The following is an 11154-nucleotide window of genomic DNA, read 5'->3' on the forward strand; positions in this document are numbered from 1 at the left end:
TGGAACCTAAGAACAGTACTGGGCAGAGCTTTAGATTCTTGCCCAGAAATAGCTAAGGAGAAGAAAAAAAAAACCAACAAATTTCTAGATTGAATCAGATTGGGCAGACTAGATGGACCATTTGGGTTTTTATTTGCCGTCACCTACTATGTTACTCCTGTACAGTAATGACACCTAAACATCCAAAAGCATCCAACTGCTCCCATCTGCTCCTTTGGACTTCCAACTCAATCAGAACCAGCCTCTACTACGGCTACAGTGTCATTCACAACTACTAGGGCAAGGGTCTGCAACCTTTAAGACATAAAGAGCCACTTGGACCTGTTTTCGAAAAGAAAAAAAAACTTGGAGCCGCAAAACCATTATAAAACAAATCTAACACTGCATATATTGTTTCTTATCTTAATGCTATATACAGGATCACTAAATTGAAAATAAAATCATTTTTCCTACCTTTGCTATTTGGTGATTTCATGAGTCTCTGGTTGCACTTTCTTCTTCTGACTGTGCATCCAATCTTTCTTCCTTTCTTTCAGCCTCCTGTATGTTTCCTCTCCTCCAGACCTCATTCTCTCCCCCAACTTTTTCTTTCTGTCTCCCTGTTCCCCCTTCTTTCTGTCTCCGTGCCGTCCCCCAAGCCACTCGGTTTGCTGCCACCGCAATCGGGGAACAGCCCCCAAGCCACCGCCGTCCCAAGCTTTCCCTGCAGAACTGTTGCGCTGACCAGCATTCCGCTCCCTGACGTCAATTCTGACGTAGGAGAGGAAGTTCCGGGCCAACAAGGCATTTCTCCTCATTCCATCCAGCCTGAGCCCCATCTCTCCTTGATCCAGCATTTCCCTTCTGTGTCTGTCAGAATTACCATTCCACCTATTTTCCAGCATCACCCTTCTTTGTGTCCATCTCACCTATATCCCTATCTCACCACTTTTTCAGAATCTTCATTTGTCTCTGTCCTTGTCTTTACCCCATGTTCACCATTTGCCCTTTCAATGTCTTTATCTCCCCCCCACACACACACACTTTTTCAGTATTACTTCTATGTCTCTATTTCACCTCCTCTTCATGTTCCCTCTGTATCTCTATCCTTATTCAGTAGGTCCTGCTTACCCTTTCTCTTCTTTGTGTCACTATCTCCATTTTCAGCTTTCCCCCCTTTTCCTTTGTTACTGCACCCTGTAGCTAGAATCTTTCCACCCTCCCTCCACTCCGGCCCAGCCCAGTATGAAATATTTCCTTTTGTTTCCCTCACCTCTCTCTTTCTCTCTCTCTTCTGCTCCCTCACCCATGAGTCCTGCATCTGGCCCTCTCCCTTCTACTTGCACCTGGCAACACCCCCCTGCTCCGCGGCTCTCTTCAGCAACTCGTCAGCAGCGGTGATCAAGACAAGCTGCCGACATCGAGGCCTTCCCTCTACGAGTCCCGCCTTTGTGGAAAAAGGAAGTTGAAACAAGCGGGACTCGCAGAGGGTAGGCCCCGACGTCAGAAGCTTGTGTCGATCGCTGCTGCTGAGTTGCCGAAGAGAGCCGCGGAGCAGGGGATGTGGCCGGAAGCAGGTAGAAGGGAGAGGGAGATAGGAAGGTTGTAGATCTCCGGAGCATGACACCGACCCCGGCCAGGATGATTTCTTTTTCAGGCGTGCACCTTACAAGTCCAGCGTCGCGGCGGGAAATAGCCATGCTGAGCAGTGAGCTCAGCACTACACAGATGAAAGCCTTGCTTGCTGATTGGTCCGGCGGCACGGCGGGGCGGGGCCGCCGGACCAATCAGCAAGCAAGGCTTTCATCTGTGTATGTGCTGAGCTCACTGCTCAGCATGGCTATTTCCCGCCGCGACGCCGGACTTGTAAGCTGCATCCCTGCGTGACACACTACCGGAGCCGCAGCAAAGGTGGAAAAGAGCCGCATGCGGCTCTGGAGCCGCAGGTTGCCGACCCCCGTACTAGGGGATGTTCCCACTTCCTAAATAAAAGCCCATAGTGCATGATAGTCCTTGGCTAAGGGTCACAGAAGACAGCTGAGTCCACTCCCACAAGGCTGTGAAAGCTGCCTGCACAGTAAGGACAGCTATTTATTAAGGACATAATTTTTTCATTACTGTCCTGCATCCATAAAATCAAGGTAACAAGGTTGCAATTCATAATGCATCCCCCCCCAATCTGAAGAGCAGCATCCAATCACTGGATTAAATCACTGGATTTAAGTCTATCTGAACCATTATTCTCTTCTATCTCCTTCTGGCCGCCTCTCACCTGCAGTGTGCCATGTTGTTCCTGATGTTAAACGATCTCTTTCCAGTAACAGAACATTAGACATTCCCATCTTAGCTAAGTGATAGGTGGTTTGACAGCCTAAGCTGCCTCCACCAATAACGACCACATCCGCAACTTTTGGGAGGGGTTTGCTTGGCCCTTTCTCCTGAGGAGGTTCTTCCTTGAGAGTTCTGATGTAAGGGACACTCTTCTCGGTTGTTGGCGCAGCAGTGCTGCTGAAGCAGCGGAGGCTTTGGCCAAAGAGAGAATGCACGCAGGAGCCAGGGCATCGCATAGCAGTGCTCACAAACATCATAATGATCTGTAGAAAAGAAAAACAATATCAATCTATCTCTCCTCACTGCTTGATATCTACAGATTCATATCAGCACTCTGCACAAATATGCATAGCTTATTCTAGATTTTGTGGAGGTCTTCCTGTAGATCCCAGATCTGCATGTAAATGAATTACTTAATTAGGCACTAACAATTATTTAATTGGCAATAATTAGGAGTTACATGTGGATCTGCCCTATGCCCTAAAACATAAGTGCCTAAATTTCATAGCATGAAACTCCAAAGGGGACATGGCCATGGGAGGGGCATGAGCGGGTCAGTGGTGCTCCCAAAATTTGGGCACGGTATTATACAATAGTATTATACAATACCTGCACTTCACCTAACTGCCATTAGTTAATTACCAGCCTTTGGCAGGTGTAAGTGCCATTTTTGGCAGCTGCCGATTATGTGTCAATCATGAGACGGCACCATTTAGATAACTGCGTCTTCAGGAAAGGTAAGAGCCGTAAATGTAGGCCAGGGTTTTCAAAGCCCACATTCCAGCACCTACCGTTCATGTGGCGTTAGGCGTCATAAAGTGCCTCCATAGGCATGATTCTGGCGCCATTTTTTTTAGGCAAAGGTAGGCGCTTTGAAATTTCTTTTAAAATAACTTTTAACTTAGGTGCTGGTAAGTAAGGCGCCATTTATGGAATATGGGCCAAAATGCTCACAAAGTTAGTATTCTCTAAAGGACGCTCTGTGTAGAATATCCTTTAGACCAGGGGTGTCCAACCTGCGGCCCCGTGAAGTATTTTGTGCGGCCTCGGTCAAGGGCGATGCAGTGTTTTCCTCCGCTGCCCTAGGGTGTTAACCGTCTTGCTGGCTCCCTCCTCTGTATTGGTGCAGCATTTGCGCGGCCCCAGAAAAAAAATTTTCGGCCAATGCAGCCCAGGGAAACCAAAAGATCGGATGCCCCTGCTTTAGACTGAAAATACTAGCTTAGCACGGATCATCCTGGTGCCTAAACTTTGGGTTCCATTTATTTAATCAAGCTCATAGTTAAGCTCTGGAATGCGTTGCCAGAGGATGTGGTGAGAACAGTTAATGTAGCTGGTTTTAAAGAAGGTTTGGACAAGTTCCTGGAGGAAAGATTTGCCCTAAAAGATCAACATCAGGAGTTAAGTCTGCTACTGAGCATGTTTAGAATTTGGCACACAGCTGCTATTGAGCAGCACTCCACTGGGGTTTAGGAGGGTTTGACCCCCTTAATCTCCCAGTTGTTTCTGTCCCCTTACATGGCAAACCAGCAAAAGAAGCTAGTCACTGTGGCAGCATCAGGATAATAGCTGGTTATATTTCCAAGACTGCAAATATACCATAGCTGGGAGAGTTTAAATTAAGCCACTTGTCATCACTGCTGCTGAAAATCTTGTCCTAAAATTCCTACATTTTTATGCAAAAGGCAAGTGGGGAATTATGACTACAGCTACATATAAAGCAATCGTATGCCAATGCATGTTGTTCCTTCCCCACGGTACTCCAGCTATTTCAGTATAGAAAGCCTCAGTCCCATCTCAAAAAACACACATACAACACTGCCAATGCACCTTATTCCTGCCTTGGTATCCACTGCTTTGGGTAATTCCTAAAATTTGTTGCATGGGTTTGCTGATGGCCTCATGTGATATGGACCAAGATAATCTCAGCACAGACTTACCCTCGTCTGCTCAGAAAACAGGCTCATGACTGAAAGAAGAAAGATCTAGGTTCTTGCTGTTTTCTCTCTTGAAATTCAATCAAAGCTCTGGAAGAATCCTGCAGCACTTAAAGTCAACAAGGTTAACATGAATCTGCTGTGTTTAGTGGCATTGATCCACTCTTTGAAGATAACTAGCCCCCCTGTCAATTTAAAGTTGCTTTAGGAGAGGAGTGTTAATATGCTGTCAGATCATTTATGGCTACCAGGAAACAGTGGCATACCAAGGGTGGAGGTGGGGACACCACAATGGGAGCAGCCCATAAGAGGGTGCTCCGAGCAAGGGCTGGCATCATGGTCTGACTCCAGAAATGTCTTCCGGCAGCATTCAGAATTTGCTGCTCTGCTGGCGTCAGGCCTTCTTCTCTGCTGGGTCCTACCTTTGCAGAAACAGGAAGTAGGTGGGACCTGGAAGAGAGGAAGGACCGATGCCGGCAAGAGCAGTGAGTTCTGAATGTTACACTGCCGACTGAGGGGTGACAGAGAGGGAGGGAGGGGGAGGGGACATAAATGGTGCATCCGATTGGGGAGAGGGAGGGAGAAGGAAGACCAGGGAAGGGAGAGGAGAGGAAAGAAATATGCCAGACCATAGGAAGGGAGGGAGGGAAAAGAACGAAGGAAGAAAAGGTGATGCCAGAGCATGGAGGCAGAGGGAGAAATGGAAGGGAAGGAGAGGATAGAGATCCCAGGGCATAGGAAAAGGGAAGCAGATGCCAGACTATGGGGTGAGTTGGGGTGGGAAGGAGGGAAGAAAAGGAGAAGAGAGAGAGAGATGCCAGAGCATGGGGAGGAAGACAGAAAGAGAAAAATTGAAGGGACAGAGAAAGAGGGCAGTGAAGAGCAGATGAGGAAAACAGACACCAGAAATGACAAAAGATAGAAAAACATTTTTTGCTGCCTTGGAATAATGTAGTATTGTAGCTATATTGATAAATTTTAATACATTTTTTACTAACTTTTGGAGACCTAAATCCCCTTTCTCAGGCAGTGGCGTACCAAGGGAGGGAGTGAGGCAGTCTGCTCCAGGTGCCGCTCCTAGGGGTGCTCCTCTGATACCTTTTTATATCTGAGGAGGGAGGGGAGCGATTTCTATGGCAGGGTTCATCTTGCTGACATGGTTCACATAAGCTCAGTAATAGCAGTTCGTATCAGTGTTTTGCCTTCACTAAGCACATCTGGGCAAGTAATAGAAATAGAAGGATTGGGGTGCTTCCTTTTGCAAGATCAGCTTCTGACCACCTCCTTTTTATAGGTCCCAAACTTTAGGGTCTTTAAAACAGGTTGGGATTAAAGAAAGACTAATCTGGATGCATGCTAATTGCAGACACTACCAACCTGTCTCAGTAACACAGGGTCTTTCCCAGCTTCAGCAGAATCTCTTTTTCTGTCTTTAGAAAATAGTTGGGCATCAGTCCTGACCACTGCATTTAACAGAGAATGGGAAAATGAGGAACACTTGGCCATAGAGAGCAGGTGTAAGAACATAAGAATAGTCTTTCTGGGTCAGATTAATAATAATAATAACTTTACTTTTCTATACCGCCATAGTCAAAGTGGCTTCTAGGCGGTTCACATAGAAAGAAGGCTGGACATTCAGCGAATTACAAAATGTGAGAAGAAGGATGTTACATAATAAATTGGAGAAACATGGGGAAAGAATACATGAGAGAAGAAAGATGTTACATAATACACTGGAGTTATAAGGGGAAAGAATACCTGAGAGAGGTCATCTGATTAGGCAAGGAATTTGTCAAATAGAGCGGTATTAATTGATTTTCGGAATATGTTGTAGGTCTGTCTGGCTTTATTTATGTGGTTTCCCAGCCAGAATGGCTGTCTGTTTGCTTGGAACATGAAGGTTCTGTCTAGGAAGGATTTGTATTTGCAGCCTGTGATCTTTGGGTATGCAAAGATATTTTTGTTTCTGGGTGTTCGTGTGGGGTTGTGTAGAGTGAAGTGTGTTTGCAGGTAGGAAGGTGCTAGGCCCCAGACTTGTTTGAAACAGATACATGCAAATTTGAACAGTATTCACGCCTCCACTGGTAGCCAGTGCAATTTTTTGTAATAGGGGCTAATGTGGTCTTTTTTGCTCAGTCCGAAGATCAAGCGAACTGCAGTGTTTTACACTAATCTTAATTTTTGTACCGTTTTTTGGAGGATACCCAGGTAGGCGATGTTGCAGTAATGTAGGGTAGATAGGATCAGCGACTGCACCAGTAATCTAAAGGATGTTGTGTCAAAGTATTTTTTAATAGTCCTTAGTTTCCACAGCGTGCAAAAGCATTTCTTCACCAGTAGGTTTGTGTGGTCAGCCATGGTTAAGTGAGTATCTAGAGTGATACCCAGTATTTTTATGGTTTTGGAGATTGGATATTCATGGCCGTTTATTTTTAATGATGTTTTCGTTATTTTGTCATTGAGGCTTGCCAAAAAGACTTTTGTTTTCTCTGTGTTTAGTTTTAGTTTGAAGCTGGTGGTCCATTTTTCGATTTCTATCATTGTGTGTGAGAGGTTATCTATAGTTTCATTTGTGATGTCATTTAAGGGGATTAGAATGGATATATCATCTGCGTATATATAGTGCTTTAAGTTTAATTTTTGTAGTTGGTGACCTAAGGATGCGAGGTAGATGTTGAATAATGTGGGTGATAGAGGGGAGCCTTGGGGCACCCCTGATGGGTTTTTCCATGGGTTTGAGTAATTTCAATTGCTGGTTACTCGTTAGGATCTGTTTGTTAGGAATTCTTGGAACCATTTCATTACCTTTCCCGAGATTCCTATTGCGTCAAGGCACAGTAGCGTACATCTAGCCCAATATCGCATCTTCTCAGAGGCCAATCCAAGTCACAAGTATCTGGCAAAAATCTAAATAGTAGCAGCAGTCCAAGCCACCAATCCACGGCAAGAAGTGGCTTTCACCATGTCTGTCTCAATAACAAACTATAGACTTTTCCTCTAAGAACTTGTCCAAACCTTTTTTAAAACCAGATACATTAACTGCTCTTACCAAATCCTCTAGCAATGCATTCCAGAGCTTAACTATTCTCTGAGTGAAAAAATATTTCATCCTATTAAGAACATAAGAATAGCCTTACTGGGTCAGACCAATGGCCCATAAAGCCCAGTAGCCCATTCTCATGGTGGGGCCAATCCAAGTCACTAGTACCTGGCCAAAACCCAAGGAGTAGCAATATTCCATGCTACCGATCCAGCAAACCGATCCCCCATGTCTTTCTCAATAACAGACTATGGACTTTTCCTCCAGGAAATTGTCCAAACCTTAAAACCAGCTATGCTATCTGTGATTGTGATCAAGGTGACTAACATAGTGGAGTTCAAAAGAGGTTTATACAAGTTTCTGGAAGAAAAGTCCATAAAATATATTAGTCCTGGTGGAGCCATTGTTCATACCTGGACATGAGTTATGAAAAATAGATTTATCTTTTGGGATTTAATGTCGGGTACTTGTGACCCAGACTAGCCACTGTCAGAAACAGGATACTGGACTCGATGAACCTTGATCTGACTCAGCATGTTTTTTTCTTATGCTTGCACTTCAGTGGCAGAGGAAGGGGTGGGAAGGCTTTATTTGTTTTCTCATAAGAGCAAAGAAAAGGTAATAGTCAAATTATTTGACCATGTTCCATGAAACATTACCGACTACTACTTATTGTTTTTGTAATACTGTACTGTATAATCCAATGTATTGAGGGGGTGATGAAAAGTTCTCAACCCAACCAAGAAGGATATGGTTCAATCAACGATCTGAAACAATGTTAAAAACAGAATTTTGTTTCTGCAAATTGGCCCTTAACGAAATAAGATAAACACTCTTTTCAGCTACAGTAGCAAAATAACACTCAGAATTTAGGAAGTTAGTTGGTTTAGCTGAGAACTTTCAACATCCCCTCATATAGTGCAAATCAAGTCAAAGGTTATTTTGTGGTCTGCTGGTTTGCAAAAAGATATGGGGGGTCTTTTACTAAAGCGCGCTAGTTGATTTAGTACACGCTAAATGCTAACCCGCCCATTATATTCTAGTAAAAGACCCCATATGTTTTTACAGCTTTTCTGAAGTTCAGGAGTCCATCCAATGATCTAATGGAAGATGGGATTTGATTCCAAAATTTGGGCAGGAAGTGTGTGTAGACACGTCTGTGGGCAATCTCTAGAATAGGGGTGTCAAACTCAAATACACAGTGGGCCAAAATTAAAAACTTGGACAAGGTCGCGGGCCAACCAAAACAAGTGCTATGGTCGCAACCATGTTTAAGGACAAGGTTCGGCAAAAGAAATTAAAAGAGTGTAAACATAAAAGTGGCCAAAGAAGCATTGCGGGCACATAATAAACTAAAACCCAACAAAAAATAAATAATATAAATAGTGAAAAATAAATAACAACAAAATGGTTAAATGCAGAAAGGTTTAAAAATGCATAAATAAAAAGTCTCTGCTGCAGAGCGTGGAAAAAGTGTAGCTGTCCTGCACTAACAAACATTGAAGTGTGTCAATAGACTATAGAAAACATAAAAACCATCAGCTAACATTTTATGGAAACTTAAGATAACTTAAAATAACTATGTGCACGTTAAAAATAAAAAGGAAGAATGAAATAAAGCCATGGTGGCTCTTACTTAGTAGCGCTCTGAGCTGAGTAAACCGAAAGTAAAACTGGATCGAAAAACCCTGGCAATTTAAAAAAGGGGTCACATGACAAGTGCCTTAGTCACAATTGTAATCATAAGCAAAAAGTAGCACACAAAAAAAAAAATATCGATGGTCACATGATGAATTAAAACCCGATTAAAAATAATAAATAAATAAAAGTGAAATGTCTAAAAACAACTGACATCCATCATGAAGATAGTATAGCTGTTCTACATTGACATACCCAGTGGACCAGCTCTAGTAGACATTTGGTATTTTCTCGTGGGCCAAATATAATTACACTGTGGGCCAGATTTTGCCTGCGGGCCTCAGTCTGATACCTCTGCTCTAGAAGAAGAGATCTTCCTGTGGGGTACATACAACCATTTCTCCTCCTGTGACCATAAAGGTCTGCTTTGCACATAGATTGGTAATTTGTCAGCTATGTAGCCTGGAACCATTTTTAAGAAGGTTTTAAAGACTGGTACTAGGACCTTAAAGATAACTGCTACTCATTGGCTGCCTATTCAGAAGCAGTGTAATGCTGAGAAGATGGGGGTCATAGTAGACTAGATTTTTCAGCAAGTGAATTGCTGAATTCGCCACACGCTGCAGTCGAAATAGGTTTTTACAGACAAGCCCCACGTACTATCCTATATAATAAAAGCTTACCGGCGCATGCGCTTTGAAAACAGCGTGATCCCTGCCGCTGTGGTGTGTGATCCGTGGCCATGTTCCATTTTAGAACCTAGCAGCAGGGAACATTCTGGCCACTCCCCTCCTCCCGCCCTCACTCACCAACCGCTGGAGGAAACTGGCCATATTCGGCGGCTTGAGGAGGCGGTGCGGAGCGGTGCTGGCGGGGGCTGCAGGGAGGAGGGCTTTGTGCAGCGACGCTGGCAGCGGCTGGCGGGAGGAGGGCTTCGTGCAGCGGTGCTGGCGGTGGCTGCCGGAGGAGGGCTTTGAGCCGCTGAGGGTCGGGCACAGCTCCAGTGAGGATCGTGGCCGGCCCTACTAAACTTCGCAGGCCGCACAGCACCTCAGTGGAACGTTTCCTCTGACGTACGGGACGGGGAGCAGGGAAGAGGTGCTATTGACCAGGGGAGCAAGGAAGAGGGACAGGGGGAGCAGGGAAGAGGTGCTACTGGGCCGGGAGAGCAAGGAAGAGGGACAGGGAGCAGGGAAGAGGTGCTATTGGACCGGGGGAGCAAGGAAGAGGGACAGGGGGAGCAGGGAAGAGGTGCTACTGGGCTGGGGGAGAAGGGGGCTGCGGGGGGGGGGGGGTAAAATTGGTTTGGAGCTGGGGCTGAGGGAAGGAGGCTTTACTAGCACCCGTTAATGTAACGGGCTTAAATACTAGTATAATATATTGCAATAATCCATGCAGGATAAGATGAAAGGTGTAGATGAGGCACCAAAACAGGGAACATGGAAATGGAAGGGTTATGGGTGATTGGGGACAGTCCTGAAAGTTACGCACAAAATTATAGAATAAGGGGCATCTATGAATAACTTTAGGTGTGAAGTTTTGCACCAATGGTCTTCAGGCGCAGCTCCTGGGCATAAGTGCTATTCTATTAACCGTGTCTAATTTTGGGTGCTGTTCATAGAATAGTATTTAAGTGAGGGGTGTTTAGCGCTGACTTTTTAGGCACAATATACAGGATTCAGTCCACTGTGTTTTTATAGCTTCCCTGAATATTAGATCACAACAACAGCAGCTATAGGGTTAACAACTGATCATAGCTTTTCAGACCGGGTTGATCCAATCCTGATTTTATTCTACTGCATGCAGAGACGTTCGTTTTGGTTTTCTTAGGGAATGCAATAGGAAAATCTCTGAACAAAGTGTTGCTGCATATAAAGGGGTACAAATAAGATTGGATTAATTCATCCCGAAAATCTAGAGCCAGTTACCAACCGTAATGCAGAAGCTTGTCTGTAAACCAGCCCATATTTAAATTTTATTAAACTAGGCAACATATGCAAGCTGTGGATCGATCTTGAGAGAGCACAACTTGTTTTTCATTTAACTCACCCTATGATCCAGATTATCTTCTGTCTCTTACTTGAGGAACAGACACAAACGTCCCGAGACAGATCTCAAGAAGCTTCCAATACTTTTTCCACTTTCCGGCCTGAGCAGTCAGCCTGCCTAACACTGGAGAGGAGGAGGGAGGTGGCAGCATGCTGTCAGCTGATTTGCTGAGAGTCCCTG

The 11154-nt window shown here is 44.6% G+C and overlaps 1 protein-coding gene across 3 annotated transcripts in view; it reads right to left on the minus strand.

Annotated features, from left to right (window-relative positions):
• The window catches only part of SARDH (sarcosine dehydrogenase), a 117964-nt gene extending 106813 nt beyond the window's left edge, over positions 1 to 11151 (minus strand). Inside the window, exons 1-4 of one of the 3 annotated variants that reach the window (XM_033962030.1) lie at positions 10975 to 11151; positions 5625 to 5710; positions 4251 to 4356; positions 2252 to 2573 (exon numbers count right to left, since the gene is read on the minus strand). In XM_033962030.1, the coding sequence (XP_033817921.1) occupies positions 2252 to 2573; positions 4251 to 4277 (349 nt within the window). In that variant the 5' untranslated portion in view covers positions 4278 to 4356; positions 5625 to 5710; positions 10975 to 11151. The remainder of the gene's footprint in view (positions 1 to 2251; positions 2574 to 4250; positions 4357 to 5624; positions 5711 to 10974) is intronic. The other 2 variants (XM_033962031.1, XM_033962032.1) reach the window with 2 other exon arrangements.
• Between the last annotated feature and the right edge of the window lie 3 nt (positions 11152 to 11154).

This window comes from Geotrypetes seraphini, chromosome 10, assembly GCF_902459505.1.
Source record: "Geotrypetes seraphini chromosome 10, aGeoSer1.1, whole genome shotgun sequence".
NCBI classification, from domain to species: Eukaryota; Metazoa; Chordata; class Amphibia; order Gymnophiona; family Dermophiidae; genus Geotrypetes; species Geotrypetes seraphini.